We start from the raw sequence: 25,719 nt of genomic DNA, 5'->3' as shown, positions 1-25,719 counted from the left end.
AGGAACAACATGAGAACAAGCGTACCACGTCCTCGACCCCATCCTTCCCAATGTCCTATATTTGTGCCACGTTATTCAGTACGTACTGGACTTCCTGGATCTCCTGGTTTTCCTGGTTTTCCTGTTATTCCTGGAACACCCGGATTTCCAGGATTTCCCTGATAAAAGGAGAATTTTCAGAGAAAAGCGGGGTTTATTTTAAATGACTGCACAGTAAATGTAATTGTAACGTTTAACTTCTGCTCCCTGTTAATAGTTGCATAACAAGCTTTAGGTAGGGAGCTATACTTTAACATCTGCAGCGGGTGTGGGGGGGGGGGGGGGGGGGGGGGGGGGGGGGGGGTGTATGGGCATATGGCACAAGCTGCCAAGAACAGATGAAAACACACACATGCACAGCAGCATGTATGCACACATGTACACAAACACGCTTGCCAGCCGCTGCTAATGGCTCTCGGAGCACTCAGGATGGTATAGTAAGTGTGCGTCCTATACTGGCTGGCATGGCGGCTGGATTAAGTGGATTCAGACCTTCTTAAACCACAGAAAAAGGAAATGAGATGCACGCACGAGCCTGGTAACAGTGGAGGAAGCTACAGACTGCAGCCTGCTTTTCATGCCGTGGAGCCAGAGGAGTAATTGTTGCAGATATATCAGGAAATAAAGCACACTCCTGAATATTTATTTGGCTCCTTTCAACACAAACAATTCCACACTCACCATGGGTCCTGATGGGCCTCTGGGTCCAGATGGTCCCTCCTTTCCTGGTGGCCCCTAAGTAGAAACAACATACAATCACACATGGGTAACAACACACTGGAGACCCCATCCCTGCAATGCATCAGCCTGTGTGTGTGTGTGTGTGTGTGTGTGTGTGTGTGTGTGTGTGTGTGTGTGTGTGTGTGTGTGTGTGTGTGTGTGTGTGTGTGTGTGTGTGTGTGTGTGTGTGTGTCTTTTTACATTAGGCTTATAGGCAGTGGCTCAATGGTTCTGGCTGACGCAAGTGAGAACATGTAGGCAACATCAAACATGAGGCCGTAGTAAAAGTGGCTGATCGCATGTAAAACATGTGCTTAAGTATTTCTAGGCTTTGAACACAGTGTGAATACAACGCATGCCCGAAGATCGATCTTACCCGCGCTCCGCTCGGTCCAACAGGGCCCAGAGGACCGCGCTGTCCAGGAGGACCCTGGGAAAGAGGCAGACACACTTCATCAAATGTGAATGATCAAGAACAGGACGTTTATAGAGCTCCCCAGTGGCCCCGCTGACCTAGAATTAACAGAAAAATCCTGCATTTTCCTCAGTGTCGAGCCAAAAACAATATATCATTTTGGTAGGAAAACCTCTCTCTTGTCTCTTGACGTACGACGTCTTGTAGAAATGTACATAAGCTGTTATAATAAGCTGTATTATGTAAGCAACGGCCACAATGCTGCCAACAAGCTCTGGGACTTTCTCTCATGTCTGAATTTGCTTATTCAAGGAGCAGAATGGCCAATAGTGAGGTTCTCTCCAACTGAACAGTGGGAGTTGGCTGGACGAGTGAAGCGATGATGGCTACGCAATACCAAGCCACTCAAATCCAGAAAATTCCCAACTATTATATAAAATGGATTTAGCCTAACTTCAGATCTGCTTCTGACAGTCAAACAATCTGTGCAACCTCAAAGAACTGCCAAGATTCTGCTTTTATTTGACCTCCATTTTCATCCACAAGCTCAGCAGGATGTCTTCTGCCATGAGTCAAAGATGCTTAAACTTCAGACAGACTGTAAGTCTCTACCACGTCCCAATCATCTTCAGTTACAAGGCTGGAGAAGAACATGTTCCATTCCCCATTTCCCCTTTGGTAACATGAGTCTGCACTTCATAATAATTTAACTGCATCAGCGGCCTTCTACCGTTTGTCAATCAGTGGGCTGATCTGAGAGTGTGGGACTCCCTGGGGATGGCACGGTAAACCTCCCACTCCGAGTGTGGTTTTAATCCAGCCATATGGACTAAATCCAGGCTCCAGTAGCAACACCGCTCTCTGTGGATAGTCTCCAGTTTCCTGCTCACAAACCACAAAATAAAGAGAAGTACGTACTTGCAGACCGGGCAGGCCTGGGTCCCCGGGATCTCCCTTCGGTCCTGGGCGACCCTGAAGATGGAGGAGGAGAAAAGACAAGCTTGCTTTAGTCTTTGGGGTTGTTTTCTTTCTGTGAACCTGTGATTGTGATTGATTTTGTGTTTTCACAAGAACATCTGCAGGTAAAAAAATCATAAGCGAGCCCTCTGGTTAGCTTTCTTCACGTCGAGGGGAGTGTAATGTGTTTTGACATTAGTTATAAATCCAACTCACTGGCAAAATGGAAACTACACCAGCTATTCATCAACTTTCACACAAACTTCACTTATCAGCACATGTGAACGGTAATTTAAAGAAAAAACAGTGATAGTGTGGAAACATACATCTACTCAGAGGATTTCTTTGGAGTGAGGATGAACTTACAGGTTCTCCGGGCAGAGAGAGTCCGTTAGGGCCTTGTGGACCTGGTGGTCCCATCGGACCTGGAAGTCCTTGCTCACCACGTGGACCCATCGAACCCTAAAGCATTAACCGAAACATACACACGAAATGTTACACAGACAATGATCACTAACAGCCTCGGGAAACGAGCCTTTAGGTTACCTAACATAGGCCCCTCTAACCGTAGCTGTGGAAAAACATACAGTCAAATAACTGACTTCAGATGTGTGCAATTTGAAATACCATGGCATCGCACAGCATATTTATCACATATCTAACTTTACTTTAGGAGACTCGTAAAATCAAAGCTGAAAAGTACGATTTAGTTTATAGCTTACAGTGATGTCAAGTTTAACTTACAGGCTTGCCAGGATCTCCTCTGTCTCCTCGAGGTCCTTTGGTGCCCGGGCTTCCCTGGAAAAGTGAGGAGCCAGAAATCCGAGTGAGTGTAACAACAGGAGCAAGTTCCAAAACCCCTAAAGCCCCAAAGCCAGCGAAATCCTTGCATGGGCTTAGTGAGGTTACCAAGCCCACATATTCCAGACCTCTCCTCAAGACTTCTGCACTGCCGTTTTTCCAACAGGCATTTATCTTTTGACACTTCTCCCCAAGCCCACTTTTTTTTTCACATGTGCCACTGGTCTCATCCTCAAATGCTCTTTCCAGAGATTAAAAAAACCATCCTCAGTGTGTTTGAGTGCAAATGTGAAGCTGTATGGTCACTGTAACAGAGGACGGTCTGGCTTTATCATCATCATCTCTGAAATATCTGTCTTCTGAGAAAACTGCTTTATCAGGTGAAGACACGCAGAGGAAGAGGAAGTGAAGACAGATTAAGGGATGATGGAGGGAGTTTCTGTACCGAAGGTCCAGGAGGTCCCTGGGGGCCGATGCTGTCCTGCGTGCACGTGCACGAGTGAGGAAGGGATGGACACTTGGCCTCATCTCTCTGAAAAGGACCAAAGTTGAGCAGAAACACACATTATTATTGGAAATTTAACACCAACTGACACTTGAAGGCTTGTCTTTGAAATCTGCAGAATACAATTACACAATTATACAACAGTATCCCCACAAACTCTGGTCATCATGAAGCTTCAAGACCAAACGCTGTCCCATATTTGGAAATGACTGGTTGATGTGATGTGTTATATAAGACTGAATCATTGACATGATGGATTAATATCTGATGCAAATTATACAAGAATTACTTGTAATTGCCTAAATGTGCATGCATCCGGTATTTACTATACTGTATCAAAGTAAATGTGATTTAGTGAGTGCTTGGTGATCTAAAGGAGCGTTTGTTTTCATGTAATCGGGAGGTCATGATGGCAATAGTGCGATTAGCTCAATTACACAGGAAACAAGGTTCCATTCAGGCCAGCTGAGGCGCTTTCTTTTCAAACAGCACTATAGCGTTTTGCTTAATGACCACATACCAGCAAACGTATACTTTGGGCTGTAAACCCAGGATAGTGTATACAGTCACAGTGGACCTCTGAAAATTTATTACAAACAGCTAACAGCAAAGATTAAAGGCTTCAGCGAGAACACGGGAAGCAAATGTGGCAGAATATCCGAGCAGCGCGCATGTATGTCAGCGGTCTTCTGGCTTGTTTATGACATTATTCTAAATGACACTTGTTCTTACTGTTGCGGGCAGGTCGCAGCATCTGTCTCGGCTGATCCAGCTCAAACTGCAGACGATATCGAACATCTGGAGCTGGAACTACACAACAGAAGAAGAGAGGCTGTTAACAAATGGCTCCCACGCTGTTAAAAATTTGATCCTCTGAGATAAAGAAAAGATAGACGCCTTCAGTGGGAGCCGTTAAAGTGAATTGTGCATCTATGGACAAGAAGTTTTGGATGTTCTTTCTTTGGAAAGTTAAGAGATGATCTTCCAAAAGTGTTTTCCAAGCCTTTGCAGTTTTAATGAGTCCCAGCTCGTTTTTTTGACTTACTGTAGCAGACTGCCTCCTTCCACCTCCAGACTTGACCATCTTGCCAAGCACTTCATAGCCATCCAGTGTGATGTTGTTGGCCTCTTTGATGGGCTTCTCTGCCACCTCTTGGCAGTCAATGTTGAGCTTGACTTTCTCTGGAGAGACGGTGATGTGGAGCTGCAGGAGGGAAAGGATGAAGAGAGGGCACCATTAACATCTTTGTCTCCTCAGCTGCCAAATTGGTTGCAACCATTATTTGGCAAATATTTCTAAGAACATCGGCGCGTCTGAAAAGCTGGTTTGGCATTTAAATCTGTTTGGATGAACATGGCTGCCCTTTAAATATGAATCTTTTCTTTTTAAGAAAGTGAAACCATAAGACTAGAAATGTTTAGTCTTTGAGCTGCTGTTTGATGCCTCCACAGATGAATGGACCGTAAAGAGGGAACATACAACACTGGCATTTCTGTGCGGTATTAAAGTGCTAGTCAGTGATTGTATAACAGCACAGAGTGACAAAGTGCCAGTTTCTGAAGTTTCCTTTTCAGAGGACCCGGCTCCACATCTTGAAATAATATCTTTTGCGGTGTGCCATCAAAAGTCCTACACTTTCCATAGTTTCCCTTCACAGTTGCAAATTTTCCTCTGCCTAACAGTCAGACAAGCTTTCTTTATGTCAGGAAAAGCGAGCTACCAATTCTTTCTACAAAGCTATACCAACCACAGACTAGGCCATAGTTCTTGGCAATCAATCTTAAAATTATAGTTTACTTCCTTGGAAACAGAACAAACTATCTGGTGAGACCACAAAGAGAGAGGGGTGCCGTTTATCTCCAGGTCCTGGCGTGGATATAATACGCCACACGATGCTCCTGAGGGCTTACCAAAACATGGTTGGATGGTATACTGTACACATTACCTCACTGACCAATAAGTAAACAGTAAAAAAAAAAAAAAACCCAGTGTCACTGGAAATTGTGGCTTCAGGAAAAATAATGACCACTGCTCCCTCAGCTGATGGTTGCTGTTAAATGATCTTGTCCAAATGCAGCAAAGTGTTGACAGACGAACAACTTTCATTCATCAATTGTTAACACAGAGGGTTTCACTGTGCTCTGCTGTGTCAACACTCCACAATCACAGCACATATGGTGAGATTTCAAGCTGACACCGTCGCTGCTCCAATGCACACGACATCCAAGATTTATATCACATCACATTTTGTTGCTCTTGGCTCCGTCCTCAGTCTTCCTCCATTTTTTTCCAATCCTGAACCTCAAAAGACTCATAGCCCTGTTAATAAGCAGGTGTAAGTCTTCTCTATGAAAAAAAACTCAACAAAGCTTGAATTATCTTTAACTTTGCTGAATTTTTTGTCAGAAATGAAGATTATAAACAATTTGGCACTGGGCTAACAAAGAGCTAAGAGCCAGAATCATGGAGCTTTATCAGTGTATGCATATACTGGCACCGCCTTCATGAAAGAAGAGTTTGAAAGACTGGGAAAGCAAACTAAAATGTACTTTTCAGTATTACAACAACTTACATGATCAAACTTTAACCAGTGAACCGCTGAACACGCGATTGGTCATCATGACATATGGAAAATATCTTTGGTTACCAGCAAGGTTCCCATCATTCAAATGTGGTGGGGGGCGGGGATTCCCCAGTGGGGCTAGTGAGTGGTTAGCATCTGCTAAAGTCATCTCAGAGAGTGATCCCACATGTTTAAGTAGCAGTTGACCACGACCTCCCCGGCTTGGGTTACTCTTTATTAACTAGCCTGAAGGACACAGAAAATACTCTAGAAGCGAGTCAAAAACCTGATTATAAGACACAAAGTGGTTTCTACCTAACATTCATGCACACATCCAGACTCCGTTGAAAGCATTGGGACTGGCATGCAGACAGAGATTGATCCAGTTCCAGTTAGCAGATGATATCCTCTACCTGCTGATCCACAGCCATCCCAATGAAAGCTGAGGCGTAAGCTTAGAAAGTAAGTCTTGACTAAATCTGTATTCGGCTCACTCCAAATTTCAGATCTCACTGCGTTTCGCTTTTCTGCCCACACACAAAAAAACACCCCAACTAGCATTTGTGACAGTGTCATCAGTGGTCACTCTGGCTTAGCCTGCGCACACACACATGCTGAGGTCAGTCTGTAATAGCCACAAAGTGTTTGAAAACCACTGACAACATGTAAACACACTCCACCGCAGCAGTCAGCAGCGGCATTTACTCAGCAGACCAGCAAATAAGCAGCTAGGTAGACCGCTGCAGACTCGCCAGCTCATGCAACAGCAACTATTGCACCACAAACCAGACTACCCAGTGCTCACTCAGTCCGAGAGAATGGACATGCGCGCGCAATCACGAGCACCGAAGACTCGACCGACAGTGATGCAATTAAAATCCAATCCTGACCCAACATTTTCCAGGGTCGCATTTATTCATGAAGTCACCCTGCAATTAGCTGTGTAGATGCTAAACGCTCAAACTAAAAAGTCATTTACTGCAGGCTCTGATCTCTGGGCCATCACGCTGAGCTCTTTCATGTCAGGAAGTGGGGTGGCAAACTTTGATGTCAGATAAGATGTCTGTACATTGAAAAGGGTCGTTTACTTCGATGACCTTAGAATAAAGGGACAAGTGTACTAAATACGGAGGACGCTGTCTAGAAATAGCAAATGCAATTGGTTGTGACTTGGAGAACACCGAAACCAGCCACTTTCCCCCAGTGATCAATTTAGCATCGTAAAACTTTCCAGGTTTGTAAAATATACCGTCTTACTGTGCTTACTGTGCTGAAACATAACAGGGGATGTTTTGAAGTCACTGAAGCTTTGCACTGGCCACAAAGACAGTTCATGTCTCTATTTACCTCTTGCTGTAGCCCCGAGAAAAAGCCTACCATACAAATGGTGTTTATCACAGTAGTAAGCCCGGCATGTGTTCCTAATATAGCGGCTAAAGCGACGAAGGGAAAGAAACAGTCTGCAAAACAATATCGCCGCTGTTGTTGATATTCTGTGTAAGATGAGAGGTTTTGGCCAATTGTTTGAAGAGCAGTTGATGTTCACGAATCTTGAAATCCGGAGCAGATGATGGCGCGGATCGGTTTCAAAATAAAGAAAATGTTTCATCAAGACAGCTGCAAACATCTGGATCCTGAAGCCTTAAATCCACCGCTCACTGTCCTTGCAGCGTTCAGCCAATAATGTGTTTCCTTGCTTTCACAATAAGAAAAGTACACGTTCCAGTCCAAATCTCCACCGATCGTACAAACAAATTTCAGCCGATTCATCACGGTGGCTACTGATTTTTATATCTTCAGCGTTAACTTAAACTCGGCCTGAAATTTCAGCTTTTAGTTTGAAAACAGAGAACATTTAGCAGACGGGGAGGTCGGGTGAAAGATGCGTTTTCATGCACCTGCAGGAATGTCGTTTGTAAGTACATGCCGAATTAAATGAAGATGTTTTGTGTTGTTTGTGGAAAAAATGCAGACTAGTCAACTGAACCCACATAAAAATTGATACAGCAAGGAGCAGATTGGTTTGGAATTCATCTAACAACTACCAGGAAAGCTTAGAGTCTTGATGTGGTCAGACCGCCATGATTCACTCTAACAGCCTGCAGCAGAATTTCCCTCCAGCCAAAGTTTTTAAAACTTATTTATAGCCTCCACAGCCCATTTGTCATATTATCTGGCCGTGGCTTAAATTAAAGAAATATATATATGTATGTAGAAAGGGGCCACTTTGACAGCAGGTTGACACTTTGAGATTGATAGCAGGAACCTTTTGACGGGTAACCCGATACGGCTACATGACCCTGAATGTTTTGTCACATCATCACATTAAAAGGTAATTCAGGCAAAAGAAAAGAGGCATAGAAGTCACAGAGGACCTTGTGAAAGGATGTAAAAACAGACGTGAAAAGAGTGAAAAGACTGAAAACACAATAGCCTTCAGAAAGGAGACGCAGCACTCAACTGACAAACAAAAGACTCTGTCTTTCACAGTAAAGCCAAAATGTCACTTTGCTCCTCTCTTTAAAAATCACACCCGATGTTTACCTTGTGGAAGCTGCCGTGGAAAACCTGCCTCACTTGCTGCTCGTTAAACGTGGCTCTCTGGATCTCTCCTCGGGTGTCCTTGTTGTAGAACGTGACTGTTTTGCTGGAAGCTGAAAAGAGAAGAGCCTTTGATGAATCCCTGACAGTGTGTTACAACGCAGTGGCACGCAAAGCACAGACTATAGAGAACACATGCTCGCAGAGCGAGCAGGATAAATGGGAGGATAAAGGGAAGGCTCGGAGGGATTAGGACAATTCCTGTGATTATGTGCATGCACACGGTTTGAAAAAGATGCTGTTTTAAGAGTTAAAGCTCCCGGTGAAACAACAAAAACGTCCAGTTGTATGTCAGGCAGTATGTCCTGAAGCTTTCCAACTATTGCCACTATATCTAGCACCTTTAGCGATTTATACAAAAAAGAACAAAGGAAGATTTTAAAAAGTGTACAGCTCAGGGTAAGAATAGTGACCAGGGGAGACTTACGGTTGACGGTGACCCCGACTTCAGGGTTGTTGTTTTTGTCGGCAATCTGCCAGATATCAAAAGGTTCAGAGGGTGTGTCGGGCAAGAGGCGGAAGAGCAGGATGATGGTGTAAGAAGGGGGAAGACCATCCGGATGGATCTCCCTGTAAATGTGAAAAACCACACCCTGTGATCAGATGCGAGCCTGTGCCCTCGTTACAGCAGCAGAATAATAATGATGTGCATTAATACAGCGTCTAGTGTGTGACACAGGCGGCACATGTTTTTTCCCATGGCCTTGATTAAATTGTGCACATATTGAAAGTATTTTCTGTCTTCTTTCAGGTTGAAAGTGTTTCCACTTGTGTGCATTAAGACAAATGCTGCACTCACGCACACTAAATTCGCATCATTATAAACATATTAAGAAGACTTTTGGACACTACAGCTGTTGTGCAAGTGTTTAACACCGCCTAAATGGTGCCCAATAAAGAGACAAAGCACTTGACTCAGCGGTGATTTGTTTTCTCCTTGTAAGGAAAAGGTGGGAGGGTGGGGGTCCTGGGGCTTTTTAATCCTACACCCAAAATATCTTGTTCCTGCTAACACCTCATATTCTGCAAGCTGCAACAATAAACAGGCCTGAGCATCAGGGAGAGCTCTGTGACTACAGAGGCTGTTGAACTTTATTAGGAATAATGAAGCATGCAGGCGATAAGGCCAGTAACCTGGGATTATGCACACTCACATTTCACATAAATACAGTGAAACCTCAGCTCTTACTTGGTGGGCTGGTTCAGGAAGGAATCTTTGTGCAGCCTGTAGGCGATGTAGCTGTTAAAGGAGCCCGGCTCCATGGACACACCGTTCATGGCAGCGAATGTCCTGTCTGTGATATTGAAGGCCTCGAGCATCCTGAAGCCTGGAGGGGAAGAACGAGAGAAACCTTGTAGTGTACCACATAACAGCATTTAGCAATGTCAACAAACTCTGCAGGGATTATCTGCTGTGTACAGTGCATGGTGATGTTGTGTGCTTACCAGGCGTGGTGAATCCATTGATGTAGATCAGAGGGCAAGCTGAGACACAACAAAAAGTTACAAGGAGTTGGAAAAACAGATTACAGCAGAAAGAATGTGATTTATATCCCTTTATATATTTCCCCTGGCAATGGATCAGTAGGAGCGCACGACAATGGGAGAGCTTCCCCTTAACTCTGCCGTTCACCAATCAACCCGTCTAATAAAGTTTTTGTCTGAGCCTGCGAGTGAAACTAAACTTTAGTTGCTGTTTTTTGATACATTAATCTTACTGGAAGTGGCTGTTTCACAAATGAAGGTGATCAGGTTGTCCTGGATTTTGGCAAAAGCGTCGTAGTCGTCTACCACAAACACGTGTCTCTCGCTGGGCTTGCTGCCGATGTTTCTCAGCTCGGTCATATCCACGTCGGCCACTCCGACCACAAACACGCTGTAGCCTGTCGGTGCAAAACACAAACACACAAAAATAAACAAAGACCATTGTTAAGTCTCCAACAAAAACCCGCTGTGGAGATTAATACAAGAGTTTATTAAACAGGCCAGAAAGTCTGGTTCAGATGAACTAAATCGACATTCAGGAGCAAATGCTTCCCCTGTTTTACTGCTTCTATAGTACAAACCCGAACACACAAGCCAGTGATTCATATTTCCACACATACCAGAATGCTGCAGCTTCTCTGCACTCTTCTTGACCTCATCCTGGGAGCGTCCGTCTGTGACGACCACCAGCACCTTCGGGACGTTCCTCCTCATGCCGCTGTCTGAGATGAACACCTTCTCATAGACGTGCTTCAAAGCAATGCCTGGATGAAGAAGAAAGCGGGTGAAGAAGAACATCGAACCTCAAAAGTTCACTACAGTCAGAACTTTAAGTTTGCAGCTTTTTTTTCCAGAGCTTCACCTGTCTTGGTGTTGCCTCCTCTGTAGCGGACGCCCTGCAGAGCTGAGATCACGATGCCTTTGTCGTGGTAGGTGTTCAGTTTGAACTCGGTCTTGGCGTCATCGCTGTACTGCACAAATGAAACCTGTCCACCGAGAACAAAAATAAGAGGATGGTGACGACGGTGAACACAGATATTAGGAAATATATGCATGATTTATTTTTTTTTTAAGAAGCCACCGAAATATCTGCTGACCTGCATGCCTTTAGGGCTGATGACATCGAAGGCTGCAGTCATGCTGGTAACAAACTGGAGGACTTTATTGAAGCTGTCGTCTCCAATACTCCAGGAACCATCGATCAGGAAGACCAGGTCGGCCTTGGCACCTTTGCACACTGCGATGCAGGTAAAGCAACGTTAGAGGCTGATCGCGCCTGGACAATGAATAAACACATTGATTAAAGCTATCCTCACCATCTAACGCAGGTGGGACTGTTGCTGGAGGAGGAGGAGTGGGAGCCTCTGTTGGCACTGGGGTGGGTTTAACCACTGCAACGCAAAAAAGAATCGCATGTATGAATTCATCACAGCTGGTGAAATGACATCTTTGTAACATCAAAGAAACAGGAAGTTCCAGCAGCAGCCTTTTCCTTACACGTCCTCTCTTTGACACTGACTCCAGGTCCCTCGAGGTTGGGCGTTTGCGTGTACACGGTGGCGTTGTAAAGAGTGTCCGGGGTTAAGCCGTCAAAGCAGTAACTGTTCTCTGAGCCTCTGACGGTGATCTCCTGAGCCCCGCTCCTGGAGGCTAAAGGAAAGGAAAGATGAGAGCGACTCAGCAACTGGTTCTAAAACGTTACTGTGACGTGTAACTGGGTAACTGAACTTACTATCAAAAGGATTGACTTTGAGTCTGTAGGAGGTGGCTGCTCTGTGAGGGGCCCATCGGAGGCAGAAGGAGTCGTAGCCAACGTTGTAGGTGTTCAAGTCCGTCACATTCAGATACACTAAAGACAAGCAAACACAGCTCATTATAAATCCATCCGATCCAAACATCGACCATCAGGTAACAACTTATTCAACTTACAGGTGGTGCCTTGACCGACCAAAGGTGCACTGTCACCCGTGTTGTACTGTGCCAACACCTTCAGGTCGTAGGTGGTTCCAGGTTTCAGGTTATGGAGCTGGTGGGAGGTTACGTCTCCAACAGACACCTCCATGGACTGATCCGAGCCTGAAAAGCAACATTTATATTACTTACATGTGAGCAATGTAGCTTTTTGTCTAGTAATATCTCATACAAGTGGAAAAAAACTACAACGAGATATAGTTTTTGATCCATGCTAAAGCATGTCTGTACCCTCAGGTTGGTAGATAATCTTGTATCCATTAACCCTGGAGGGGGCGGGGTCCCAGGACACCCTGAAGCGGGTGTACCACTCATCAGAAACACGGAGATTCCTGGGGCCGAGCATTCCCACTGCAGGAAGCAAAGACAGAGCGGCGCAGTCAACACAGGATAAGGTTCACTGTAATGGGATGCTCAGGATCTGAGTTTCGGTGATCCATCAGCAGCTGGGTAATTTCTGCATCTGAGTTCACTGCTCATAATAACATTAGAAAAATGAGTGAAATATGCCAATGTGTGATTAGCGGGATGCTAAATTCCAGCACATGAAAGAAAGTAAAAAAAATCATAATAACAATAATAATCTTCCTGAAGGAGCGGAGCAGCATTACGATACGCAATAGTGTTTCTTTTGTTTGAGAAGCAAAGTTAGGCAAGACTCTGGCCAGCACTACGAGGATAAGATCTCCTTCACTGCAGTGCAGGCAGCTCAGGATTTTCTGCCAAAGGCATTTTGTGCTTTTGGCATTCTTTAAAAGTCAACAATATCACTTATTCCACGTTTGGTATAATGTTCAGTTCCTCAGGAACCTCATTAGTGAATTAGTCCGTTCGGATTTTCTGCTCGCTGCTGACGCTGGTCAATAACGCTCGCTTAAACAGACGTGAATAAAGACTCACGAGGTCGCACGGATGGAACAGCTTGTACCTGTGCGTCCGTCACCATCCACCTCTCCTCCTGGTCCATCAGCATAGACGGCGGTCACTTTGATGTTGTACGGCGTGTCCGGGTCCAGGTTCTGCAGGATCACGTTGTTTCTGTTTCCTGGCACTGTAGTCTACAAGCAGAAGAATTGGATGCATAAACAAGTGCCTTTGTTATTTATGGCCACAAAAACATTATTATCGCTGTAGAATTATGCTCACATATTCCTCAATCGGGTCTCCTGTAATCTGGGCGTAGGTGATGCGGTACTGCATGACAGGACCATCTGCATGGTCCCAGCTGACAGAGAGGGTAGTGGTGGTGGGGTCGTATACGCGCAAGTTCCTCGGGGCACTTCGGGGCACTGAGCGCAGAAACCGGAAGAAGAAAGTGTTTTTGCATTTTTGTTGAAAACATCTACGCGTCTCAGAGCTGCTGTGCAATAAAACATCAAAACACACCAGCCCGGGTTCTTACATGTCTTTCCTGCATCACTGATAGCAGGTCCTTCGCCATCGCTGTACAGAGCAACAACTCCCACATTGTAATCAGTGTTTGGAAGCAGCTGCTGCAACAGGGCCGTGGTGGTTGTCCCTGGTACCAGAATCTGTGCAGAGACACAAAATAAGTGGGCGTTTATAATTTTAGGAGAGATTTAATGCAGTGACTGTGCGGACATGCACCAGTGGGCCAAATCCAACATTCATGCAGCCACAGACTCTTCCCCTCTCGTCTGGCAGCTGCTTGTTTTCTACACCTGCCTTTTACTGAATGGCTCCTTGTTGTCAGCAGCAGTGAAAGGAAGAGCCAAACAGTCATTTGATGTTCACAGGTGTGATAGTGGTTTAAAAAGAGGACAGAAAAGGGGGTTTGGTGGGTGGGTGACAGCCAGCACTGATGGACGTGACAGCTGATCGTGTGTCCTTAGCCTCAGAGGGGTTATCTGGACAGGCTAAGGTCAGCGCTCCATGAGGGCTCTGGCCTGGTGGAGGTTCAAACATGTTTGTGGGTGTCTGAGTCACGCCACAGTGTTTCCTGGTCAAACTTAGGCTTAGGACTCATCAGCCAATGATGATGAAGCTAATAAGCTATGCTGCAAATCTCCAGCTGGTGTTGGATTTGGTGGTGCTGGCTGAAACAGGCCACATTGCCACTGACACACATAATTAGCTCTGGCCATGCAAAGGGCACGAGCCTGTCCTAAACGTGCTGACCAAAAGGGAAAAAAGAAAGCTGAGAGCACCTCTTTATCAAGACACTGTCGTTAGCGACCCAGTGAAGAAACTAATGGTGCAGTTCGTCTGGCATGGATGCTGAAGAAAGCTGATGCAAAGAGACGATTTAAAAGTTTTTGTGGATTCTTTGAGTTGCCCAGAAATCTTTAACATATGAAGATGTGGGCACTCTGATGCCAGATGGCACACATCGCGGAGAGAGCGGGCGCTGCTGCTAAAGAATTTCTGCTTTAATGAACGTGTTTGAAACTCAAGCACTTATTTACAGAAAACAATCCAAATGGCAGAAAGTGCACACATGCAAACACGCTCACACCAATGCGTTTGGTGAGCAGACCGAGTGCTTTTAAAAGTAATTGCACGGTAAACTGCAAATGCTCCCACTTCCAGCTCCATGTGGTGATCCTCTGTCTTAATACATTCCTCAGTATTTGTGTGCATTCTGTATGATTGAAGGCATTAGAAATAAACCTGCTCTCAATTAGTTTTCTCAAGTATAATCTAATAACATAATTTACGCATCAGCCATTCCCACACAGCATTTGGAAACTCACTGATTCTGAAGGCCTGGCACCGTTCAAAGGAGAGTAGACCACCCGGTACTGCTGGACTGGACCTGTGGCAGCTTCCCAGCGAACGTTCAAAGTGTTGGTGGTGGGGTTGTAAACCTGGATGTTTCTGACGGGGCTGCGCTCCACTGCAGAGACAGGAATATTGTTTAGTAAGAAGGAATTAAAGAGGGGCAAGATAACGAGGACGGACAGAAAGGAAAGGCTGACAACTGCAAAAATGAACAGAGAGAAGAGTAATGTGTGGAAAAGGGGAGTGGCAATAAATTAAGGCTAAAAAACCAGCGATTAAACAACACCCATAAGAATGAAGCACAAATGCATAACTGGTGTTCCAGTACTGGTAAACCTTTTCATCTGGAGTATTTACAAGTATCTAAATAACACCTCTGTGAATCTCCCCACTGTAGTCCTGTCATCCTCCCTTTGACTCAGTTTATAAATCATGGTCTGGACTCATTTTATGGCCAGAACAGGACAAGATGAGAACTCTCCAGTAAAACTCCCCCAGCAGCCAACAGAGACGAGTTTAGGATGCTATTTAACAATACAGCTATCAACAGGGCACTTCCTGTCAGTGCCCTGAAGGTTAATGAAAAGGATACAGAGGCCTATGTGCAGCTCTGTGTGAAGCTAGACTTCTAAAAAACCAAAGCAGATGTTTGGAGGTTTTGTGCTGCTCTCAATTATAACCCCATAAACGCAGGAGAAAAAAAGTAAGCAAGCTTCCGTACTTTAAATGTTTCACAGACCAGCGCTTGTTACTTTTAAGATGCTGTGAATGCTCGCCGAGCAGCATGTTAGCTCAAACGGTTGAATCAGACGAGAGCCGATTCAAGTCCTGACGTTAATGAACATAAATATATGTACACAGGCAGCGTGAGCTTTGACTTGTCCACTGAAAAGCCACTGAACATGATGAACTATTGCTACAGAAGGGAAAATGGGGGTAACAGTAGCTGGCACAGAGCATGACCCCAGCAAAGCAGGCTGAGAGCAATTATACATATAATGCTCTCTATTCATTTCAAACCCCCTGTTTCTTTTTCCCAGAGAGGAGCCAAATACCCCAGCCCCGCCATTACCCTGACCGCTAGCCTTCACTTCAACCTATAAATGGACAATATTACAGTAAAGAGAGAGGAGACACCATTATAGTGCTGCCAGGCCAGAGGAATTCCTTCCTGCGCAATCACCCCACAAAATGCTGACTAATTCCCAGCAGAGTTCGGTGGTTCAGCTGTGGGAGAAACTGGAAAAACCGATGTTCATTCAAACTAAGCTGACTGAGCTCAATGCTGTCATTTAGTTTAGGCTTTAAGTTCCAGTTTGCAGGTAAGGTTTAAAGCTCTGTCCCAGCGAGTCAGCTGAATGCTCTCTCTGATGGACGTTGGGTTGTTCGTACCCGGGACGTCGGGTAATTGCGGTACCCCGGTTCAGACTTATTCAAGTTTTTTTCGCTTCTGGAGAAGGAGATGGAATTTGAGCTGGCTGGACTTCAGATTTTCAGAGGATTTGGATGATATATTTGAAACAAATCAGTTACAACTGGCTGCCTTATTGAAGGTTTCTGACACAGCAGGCCAGCAGCCGAGGCCACTCGGTTCATTCTGGATAGACGAGAATTGATTCCTGACACTGGAAAATAAATCCCACTGCCACTTCACGGCATCTCATTCACAGGTTTACTTCTTGGTCTGCGTGGGCTTTTCTAAACCCTGATGACACAGAGGTCCCCGGTCGCTGTCGCTGCCTAACGACCTCACGTCTGCAGTTGATCTCGTTACCTACAGCAGCGGTTGCATGCGTGCAGTGCTTACATGTTTTGCCGTTCTCAGACATGCGCAGTCCTTCTCCAGCAGCATATACGGGAACCACAGACACAGTGTACACAGTATCAGAATCCAGGTTCCTCAGGACGGTACTGTAGGTACTGCCTGACACCTGCACCTGTGCAGAAATACGACACAGCATACATCATGTCGGGGTTGTTCCACTTGAGATGGCTGAATGTCGTCGTTGATGTCTTGCTTACCATGTCTTCCACTCCTCCAGCTGCAGGCACGTAGAAGATCCTGTACTGACGGACGCTCCCCTCAGCAGGCTCCCACTGGACGTTCAGGGTGCTGGTGGTGGGGTCAGTTACCCGCAGGTTCCTAACACCACCCAGAGGCTCTGGGATAACATAAAGATATGATAACGTTGCATCCAGCAACAAGCTAAAGACCATGTGTGAGCTTTTTTAAACTGAGAGACTTTCCATGAGTGTAATGTATCCATGCTGTGTATTCATATATCCAAGACTTGGCTGTCATATTTGTTCACAACTCACTGGTCTTTCCGATGCCCTCCAGCGGTCCGCTGGGTCCTTTGGCATAGACTGCCACCACGCTGATGGCGTACTCGGTGTCAGGCGTCAGCTTAGGAAGCAGGACTGTAGTCTTCTTTCCTCCAACCTGGGTCTAGTTAGGGGACAACAAATGAAAAATAGTTTACTAATTTAGTAAATTTCACTTGGCTTTTCAGCCCTTAAAATATTTCTGCATTTCCTGTCTCTCTTGCTGGAGCTTTAAAAACAACTCTGCAGCTCTTTTATGTGCTGAGGAGGAGGTATTTCCTCTGTTTTAGATGGAATAAAGTATCCTCTGCGGGGTTTCTCAGATTGATAACCTGATGGAAAGAATTCCACCTGAAAACTTCCAGGAGGAATGCTCTGAGTGTTTTTGGACACGGTTAGCATATAGTACAGTGGCCAAGGTAAATATGTCCGCTAATGGTGGAAACAGTCAGATGTCTTGTTGTGACTAATGATGAATTTACTGCAACGCTGTTGGCTTTTGCTATAAGGAGTAAATATTCTTAGCGAGTGTGTGTCTGTTTGCATTTGCTGGATTTGTTTTATTATTGCGTTTCGGGTCAAGACGGCACTTATTATTTTTATTATTTGGCACTGCGACAGTTTTTTCTTCTTCTCTGAGTACAAAATGTGTGCAGCCCATTTACAAAAAACACACTTATTTTTTTTTAAACTCAGGGTTACACATACACGTCGAAATCCGGACACTGAACCAACACGACCTGGGTAAGCGTCCGCTTTTCCATCAGCACGATTACATTTCATCAAGAACCAAAAGAGGAAACCTCACCCGAGCCGTGTTTTACACATACAAACAGTTTGATGAACTTCCAATCTTAGTCACCTAAAATGACACATGCTGGATGGCACCTGCTTAAAGGTGAAAAGTGTGAAGGACTAGTGCACGGCAGCAGTCTAAACTTGATCTGCAGGATAATATCTGACACCACTGACTGGACTCTCCCAGTGATTTCCAACTTCAAACATCTGAGCTTTTTATGACGTTTAAGTTTGATCTCTTTTAATCTCATGAATAAACAGAAAGCGTGAACGATCAGACGCTTTGTATCAGCGTGAAAGCTCATGTGTAGATATTTGCTCGCCCTCAGGCTTCTGGTTCTCTTTTTAATTCCTGCTCGTGGAAGCTCTGAGAAACGTCTGACAGAAAATTCAGCCGTCATCCAGAAAGACTTTTGAAAATTCAGCGAGGCGGCCAAAAATGCACGACCAGCGGGAGACAGTCTGCAGCGTCAGGAAATACTGAGGAAAGAGTAGGAAAGGTTTTGTCCACACTAATGCCGCTGTATCCAAACAACAGATTATGAGATTTGACTCAGAATAAACTAAAATAATTGAACACTGATGGCACAGCTGTATAGATTTCTTGGAAGCAAAGTTGCTGTGGAGGAAGAAACAAATCGGACTGAGTTAAAGCCATAAGCTATAAACCGCAGTTGTCTGGATTATTAAAGCGAGACTGAGAAGAAGGAGATGAAAAGAAAGAAGCTAAAATATTAAAGCCTATCGCTGCTGCTAAACACTGACAAACACGAGCTAACTGTTGTGTGACTTACAGTCTGAGTCCTGCCTCCAGATGTGGGGACGTAAGAGATCTTGTAGTTCTGGACACGGCCCGTCGGTGGAGTCCACATGGCGTTCAGAGTGGTGGTGGTTTCATTGTACACAACCAGGTTGGTGGGCGGTGGAACAGGCACTGCACAGTGCAACAGGCAAGCACATATATGACAGTTAAAGCTACGTCAGTAGCAGTTATACGGTTTTCTTTGAAAACGTTTCCATTCTGATATCACTGAAATATCTTTTAAAGACACAGTCCTTGAGATTATTTCTACTTTTTTCCTCGTGAATGGCTCATTTGAGTTCAGATGCCGGTTAATTTTCGACCTTTTGTTTATGGTTGAAAGAAAATCGAGCAATGAGTGTTAAACAGGACTGCAGCTTTAAAAAAGAAAAGACAGTCGCTCTTCGTCTTTTCTCAAGCAGGTGTCTCTTGACGGACAATAGATGGATGATGATGATGATGATGATGAATGACAAATGCATGGATGAATGCAATGAACACATGGATGGGTGAATGAACTGATGATGGCTGATGGAATGGGCTTTGAAAACAGGGATTGAAATCCTTGTTTTGCCAGGCATGCATGGTGGAAATCCATCAGGCCATTTCATGTAACCAAGTAAGGACATGAAGAAGCCGTGGGATGATGGGACGGACAACGGCTCAAACGCAGACAAGGACAGACAAACACGTAAGAATAAAACCGGGCTGTGACAGCATCAGCACCACTGGAGCGATGGATGGGTTAAGGGTCTTGCTTGATGATGAAACAGTTGTCCAGTGAACAACGGTTCGGATGACTGGTTGCAACAATAAAACATGCTTTTGTCACTTGAAAGAAAAAGCATCCTTTTGGTTTGTTACGAACACACTTACGTGGGGAACCATTTTGACGACGCACTATAGAGGCAGAAATAGAAAGGTATAATGGGCAAACCCTTGATTGAACAGTTCACACAGCACATTTCCAGAATGCAAAATTACTTAGTCTAGCCTTTGGTCGATAGGAGACCAAAATTAGAGATACTGTGACAAATAATTTAAGCATACAGTGTTAACTAGAGTTATTACTGAGTCGTCATCACTGTGTGCGTCTTACATGTCCTCTCGGTGCCCAGCAGGTCCTCGCTCTCCGACTCATCCGGGTAGATCGCAGTGACGGACACGTCGTAGGGCGTGTCCGACTCCAAGTTCTCCAGGAGGTGGGTCGTCTCATCATTGTTCAGAATGGCCTGATGAGGAAAACACAAAGACAGTTTAGCCAATACAAACCAAATGTAAGCCATGTAAAATCCATAGTCTGTTTTTTAGATGTTCTCCCTGCCTCCACCGGAGGTCTTTCCTAAGCAACGCCAAACGCCTACTGTGGGACTCATCCTGAATACCTGCATGATTTACTCCTAATATAAACACCCCGGACATCTGGTTTTCTCTTACGTATTGGGTGTGGGTATCTCCCTTCTTCACCCAGCCAATGCGGTACAGAGCCACGTCAGGCGCTCCATGCTCCCAGTGAGCTCTAAAGCTGGTATGAGTGACTTCTGAGAATCGCAGGTTCTTTGGTGCTGGAACCACATCTTTAGAGCGGAGGAAAGAAAATGCAATTATGATCTCCATCTCGGTCAGAAGCAGCAAACGGGGCCGGCGCCATCGTAATGATTCTGACCTGTGATAGCCTCTCCCAGCATCGGCTGTCCGGGACCTTCGTCATAGATTGGAGTAACAGCTAAAGTGTACTCGGTCTGAGAGATCAGGTTATCCAACTGTCTGCTGGTCACACGTCCTCCCACTTCCAGCTGTAGAACAACAAAACACAGTTGTTAAATATTATTATACAGTATCAATAAAGAATATACAGAATGACTTTGGGCGTTTGGAAAAGTGTAACGCTTCGTTCTCAGAGCAGGTTTCCTGGAATTCTGGTGACCTCACTAATCTGCACCTCATAAAACCGGTAGCACATGTGACCAGCAGGAATACAACTAAAGCAAACAGGAAGAAACGAAACACACGAAATACTTTGTGCTCTTGGTTTCACTCGTTAACTAAAAGTTCAGATGTTGTCAGTGGCGCCATGTCTCTGTGTTTCATCACATGAATTCAGCCTGTGTGTTTCCACCTTTAGAGCTTTGAGGACCACCTTAACCTTCACTTCCTGCAGAGTGTGCTGCTGTAGCCCAACAACTCCCACATGGGGACATGCAACCATAAAGTATTCCTCCAGTCCCCAGTACCATAACCAGCCTGTAAGCCTTGCAAAATCACATTCAGGGAGTTTCATAATATTTTTTTAGACTCCAGAAAATCCCCTGATGTCCACTCAAACAGCTGCAATCTCCACAATGTGATAACGGATCAGTCGAGAAATATCCAACAACTTAATAACCATAAATCCTAATGACTATAACAGACAAGAAGTTCTGCAATAGCAGGAAGGGACTGGTCATAACAGCAGTTCTAATACCAAGAAAGGAAAGACAAACTCACTTCTTTTGCTTCTCCACTCTCAGGCTTATAGGTGATGAGGTACTTGCGAACGGGACCGGGAGCAGCATCCCAGTCAAGCGTCATGGTGCTGTGGGTAATATCCCGAACCCTCAGTTCTCCCGCAGGTGGCATGGGCACTGGACATGAGTTAAAAGTTTTGTTAGTTTATCAAAAATGACTCTGAATTTGTGCTTAAACATTGAAATGATAGGCTGATTACGAACATGTGACTCCCTGCTTGGTCAGTGGTTCGCTGGCTGATTCTCCATGGAGGGCAAACAGGGAAAGCGTGTAGGCCGTGTTGGGGAGCAACTTTACCAGCTGGACGTCGGTTGTGTCGCCGCCCACTCTGATCTGGAAGCAGACCAAACCAAACAAACACAGGTTGAGAGGGGAAGCAGATGAGGGGGACTCCTCGGTGACAAAGGCTGGGAAATATGGTAAAAAACCATATTCAATACTCCGGCTGAAACACATCTGCTGCATCTGGGTTTGCCCCACTGGGGTTGACACCTCATGAAGAAATGATGATGATGTTCCCTTGGCAGAGTGAGCTCATGGTTCAGCCACCCCTTTGTGGCTGACAATGTTTCTTTGTATTTTTTCCTGTTGCCTTGCTGCTGAGTGACGAGGCAAACACTGGTGGCTTTGTAAAAAGTTATTTCAATGTGTGACATCTGCACTGAGTCAAAAAATGCTGACAGCAGGTTCAAGTCTTTGGTCACTTTGTGCTTTTAGCGAGGTGCTGCGTGTGTTTGGAGCTCGTGTATGCGACCAGGCATTCGCATTATGAACCTATAAACACATGTGAATGTGTCCATTCCTGTTCTATCCACAGCTGATTGGCTGGACGCCGTCTGGTTTCCCAGAATGGATCTTACCTCCTGCTCGGTGGTGGCCTGCGTAGCATTGATGGCGCTGTAGAGCAGCATGTAGCCTGTGGCTCCCGGGGCCCTTTCCCATCTCACTCTCATGGTGGTGACCTGCTGATCGTAAATCTCCATCCTCCTCACGGCACTCAGGGGAACTGGAAAACCAGGAAACAGCAAATACTTGTTAACCATTGCATTAGTATAGCCACAATTATAATTAATTCTTTGATTGCATAAAGTTTGCATTTACACTATATAATCTCCTTTAAATTTGGACCTAAAACCAAATTTAATCTGTTAATTTGTATCTAATCAAGATTTGGTACTTTCATCTTTTTGCAGCCACACATGGTTTCATAAACAAGGTGCGTATATATGTATATATATATCCTTTGAACCTTTTATTAATGGAGACCACACACGAATTACAATCACTGACTTGCATTAGGTTTGTGTTACGCAACCGTGCCAAAGAGACTGCGTGATGGTGGCTGACTCAAAGGGAAACTGCTCGTAAAGCAAAGACTGGAGGTTCGTGAGAGCACCAGAGTCTGCTCGAATTGAAACCGTAGCTCTCTCAGAGCCCCATTTATCTGGCTTTCCTAATAGCGCGAAAGGTCTGTTTGAGTTAGACTCTAAATGATAACCACTTAAGAGCGTGCTTCTCTAAGTAAGTGCAATAAAATACGGTCACATCTGCACTTCATCATCACAGACCGATTTAGCTCATTTTTACTAGTGTCATATGCAGTGCTGTTTACAAAGTTAGGTTGAAGTAATTTGCATTCCCATTATGTGTGGAGTTTTAGTCAGTCAGTCTCTTTCAGTCAGCTGAGGTGGGACATACGTGTGGTCTCTTTTCCATCCAAAGCGTCACTGCTCTCCTCTCCCACCACGGAGTAGACGCTGACCAGGTACTGTGTGAGAGGGTTGAGCCTCTGGAGAACCACAGTGGTCTGACTGCCATCCACGATCACCTAATAACAGACAGGAGGATCAGAGGATTGATGAAGTTTTACTAATGTGCACCAGAACTGTGAATATCTTCATAGATGTTTCCAATCAATCCCACAAAACAATCTGTGAATTACTAGGCTAAAGGTCAACCTCACCATCTATAAACAGATCCACAATGTTCACTATTCAAGCAAACCCTGGGAGCTGCAGAAAAACAAACTTGTGCATATTTGTTTCAGACTCCAAAAACACATCCACAGCGTGGAGCCGGGACGCTGCCGGCCAGCGGGGCCATCACTCATTCAAAGTCACAAGATTTGCTTTCTAATCTCTGAAACTGAGACGGCTGTTTTTGTTTCCTTGGCCTGTGTCAAGCTGCAGTGTAATCAGACACCCAAACAGCAAGAAGCCAACACAAACAGGTGGCTGGAAATAGAAGTTGTTTCCCAGTAGCATCACGGCAGCATTAACACTCACACACTGCACTAGAATTACTTGCGTGTGATTGAAGCAGAGGAAGTTTTTTGGTGTTTTTGGCGAATACCTGCTGTGGGGCTCCCGATAAAGTCCTGTACTCCACACGGTACTTTTCTGGTTGGTCGTCAGGGCCGTCCCAGGTGACTCTGAAGGACTGGTGAGTCACCTCTGATGTCACCAGATTAGTGGGTGCATCTGGAGCACCTCCTGTTAAGATGCAAGCATAGAAAGCTTGAAACCGCTGCGTATAATTAACTGTGAATTATATGTAGTGAAAAGCTCTGAAACTGGCCAACTTTCTCATTGCATAACTTTTCCACATATGAAGGAGTGAATGATGCTCATGTACTAAGAAGTCCTACAGGGTGGTTCTTTGCATCTAGTGTGGCTTTTTCACGAGGATCCTGGATGCTGTCCACTGTGATTATACTGCTTATCAAACTCGGGACTTTGTAGTATGGAAAAATAATAATGTGACTGTAAAACAGAAAACTTCACAGTACTTCTTGTTGCTGCGTCTCTTCACACACCTGGCCCTTTGACACTGTTACACAGGTTGTCAGAGACCCGGTCCACAATGTCCAGCAGGAAGGAGAAATCAGCCACGTTGTACATGTGAATGTCATTCGGCTCAGAGGCGATGGACCTCAGCTCGTTCTCATCTGCATTCTTAATACCTAAATAACAATGACATAAGGGTCAAGGGTCAGCAGCAGCTTTTTAGATGCAGGAAAAGTGCAAGTTAACTGCACCGATCTTTGCTTACCGATGGCATAGAGCTCAATGCCCTGATCGCGCAAGTTTTGAGAGTGGACAATGACGTCATCCTGCGATTTTCCGTCAGTGATCAAGACGCCAATCTTTCGAGCGCTGGGACGCATCCCGACGTCCTCTTTGAAATTGTTCTGGAGGATGTAGTTCAAAGCCAGACCTGCCACGAAGAAGGCACAGAGTAATGCGAAATGCCCGTTTGCGTCTACAAAAGCAAAAAGGTCAGAAATGAAGCGAATCACCTGTCAGAGTGTTTCCTCCCTTGTAGGGCAGGTTAGACACAGCATCCAGGAGAGACTCTCGGGTTTGGTGAGCATTCAAATGCCATTCGGTCTTTGGGTCTCCGCTGTACTGAGCAAGCCCTAAAGAAGCCGCCAAATCTTTGTTAGAGCACCTCAAAGAAAACCTTTGTTGCTGTATTAGCAAACACAGACATACTTTATCATTCTCACTTATTTTGATTCAACGCACCGATTTGGACCCGATCAGGGCCGATGTCAAAGACGCCCACCATACGTGCAATGAAGGCACGAATAGTCTTGAAGTTCAGACGTCCGATACTCCAGGAGCCATCCACCAGAAGCACAATGTCAGCCTGAGCATTGGTCCTACACATCGTATCTGACAGGGCAGAGGTTCACGTGTCACGAAGGATCCGAGGTGAACGTTGCAAATGAGATTCAAATATACTCAAAAATGCTCAAGTGTAATGGTAGAAGAGCTTTTAAGGACATGTGAGAAGAAAAGAAGAAAGGAAAGAAGAGTTGACGGCAATAAATTTCCACAAAAATCCAAACAATTTCCTGAATGCTTGACAAACAATCTCCACATGCACGCAACAAATAATTCTGCTCTTTCTTCCATCCCTCTGTGGATAACAATTATTTTCCAGGTGGTATAATTATGATCTTCTTCACTCGGCAGCATGTGGAGGCAGTAATTCTTTCAGTGGTTTTCACATCCACGGGGTACTCCCAGGAGAATGTGCCCTTTATATTAAAGGCCTCCGCTGAGGAGATTATTGTGCCCTCCAGAGCAGCGAGGAAACATTCACATCCTGTTTTCCAAACACCTGTGTGATGAAAAGGAAGTCATCCGATCCTCTGTACCTAAAAGAGAGCTGCAGATGTCACACTAACTGCTGCTGTCTGCAACTGAAAACAGGTTACATGATTTTACACATTAGATTAAATCTGCAGAAGTACACACAGCATCTCCAATCTGTGGGCAAAAACTTGAACCCAAGCAGTGGTATGTGGAGGCAAAATATGATTTTCTAATGTAATTTCAAATAGTTTGTAACAATAAAGATCCAGGAATAAGTGCCTTTGATGTGCAGACACTTGCATTTACTCAGTCAATGTACAAGGAAACGTTAATTATCTCACGTCACCGAGTCGACATCTGCCTCCTTTTTAGAAGAGAGCTTG

General features: G+C 45.0%; 1 protein-coding gene across 6 annotated transcripts in view; it reads right to left on the bottom strand.

Moving 5' to 3' along the window:
- col12a1a (collagen, type XII, alpha 1a) overlaps positions 1-25,719 on the bottom strand; it is a 47,383-nt gene that overhangs the window by 4,089 nt on the left and 17,575 nt on the right. For 4 of the 6 annotated variants that reach the window (XM_019349010.2, XM_019349007.2, XM_019349009.1 and 1 more), the window contains 43 exons: positions 24,761-24,910; positions 24,532-24,651; positions 24,285-24,449; positions 24,049-24,195; positions 23,586-23,725; positions 22,932-23,061; positions 22,094-22,239; positions 21,437-21,566; positions 21,213-21,349; positions 20,392-20,521; positions 20,163-20,302; positions 19,825-19,957; positions 19,602-19,625; positions 18,718-18,857; positions 17,120-17,249; positions 16,823-16,962; positions 16,608-16,737; positions 14,773-14,915; positions 13,461-13,590; positions 13,205-13,347; positions 12,987-13,116; positions 12,290-12,409; positions 12,017-12,163; positions 11,820-11,936; positions 11,585-11,737; positions 11,404-11,478; positions 11,185-11,324; positions 10,950-11,073; positions 10,708-10,851; positions 10,321-10,485; positions 10,049-10,087; positions 9,792-9,930; positions 9,030-9,172; positions 8,546-8,655; positions 4,483-4,641; positions 4,170-4,247; positions 3,378-3,464; positions 2,876-2,929; positions 2,498-2,593; positions 2,093-2,146; positions 1,136-1,189; positions 721-774; positions 87-158 (listed from right to left, as the gene is read on the bottom strand). In XM_019349010.2, the coding sequence (XP_019204555.1) occupies positions 87-158; positions 721-774; positions 1,136-1,189; positions 2,093-2,146; positions 2,498-2,593; positions 2,876-2,929; positions 3,378-3,464; positions 4,170-4,247; positions 4,483-4,641; positions 8,546-8,655; positions 9,030-9,172; positions 9,792-9,930; positions 10,049-10,087; positions 10,321-10,485; positions 10,708-10,851; positions 10,950-11,073; positions 11,185-11,324; positions 11,404-11,478; positions 11,585-11,737; positions 11,820-11,936; positions 12,017-12,163; positions 12,290-12,409; positions 12,987-13,116; positions 13,205-13,347; positions 13,461-13,590; positions 14,773-14,915; positions 16,608-16,737; positions 16,823-16,962; positions 17,120-17,249; positions 18,718-18,857; positions 19,602-19,625; positions 19,825-19,957; positions 20,163-20,302; positions 20,392-20,521; positions 21,213-21,349; positions 21,437-21,566; positions 22,094-22,239; positions 22,932-23,061; positions 23,586-23,725; positions 24,049-24,195; positions 24,285-24,449; positions 24,532-24,651; positions 24,761-24,910 (5,102 nt within the window). The remainder of the gene's footprint in view (positions 1-86; positions 159-720; positions 775-1,135; positions 1,190-2,092; positions 2,147-2,497; positions 2,594-2,875; positions 2,930-3,377; positions 3,465-4,169; positions 4,248-4,482; positions 4,642-8,545; positions 8,656-9,029; positions 9,173-9,791; positions 9,931-10,048; positions 10,088-10,320; positions 10,486-10,707; positions 10,852-10,949; positions 11,074-11,184; positions 11,325-11,403; positions 11,479-11,584; positions 11,738-11,819; positions 11,937-12,016; positions 12,164-12,289; positions 12,410-12,986; positions 13,117-13,204; positions 13,348-13,460; positions 13,591-14,772; positions 14,916-16,607; positions 16,738-16,822; positions 16,963-17,119; positions 17,250-18,717; positions 18,858-19,601; positions 19,626-19,824; positions 19,958-20,162; positions 20,303-20,391; positions 20,522-21,212; positions 21,350-21,436; positions 21,567-22,093; positions 22,240-22,931; positions 23,062-23,585; positions 23,726-24,048; positions 24,196-24,284; positions 24,450-24,531; positions 24,652-24,760; positions 24,911-25,719) is intronic. The other 2 variants (XM_019349008.2, XM_019349012.2) reach the window with 1 other exon arrangement.

The sequence above is a fragment of the Oreochromis niloticus genome, linkage group LG19 (genome assembly GCF_001858045.2).
Source record: "Oreochromis niloticus isolate F11D_XX linkage group LG19, O_niloticus_UMD_NMBU, whole genome shotgun sequence".
Lineage (NCBI taxonomy): Eukaryota > Metazoa > Chordata > Actinopteri > Cichliformes > Cichlidae > Oreochromis > Oreochromis niloticus.
This window is presented reverse-complemented; position numbering and strand designations above follow the sequence as displayed.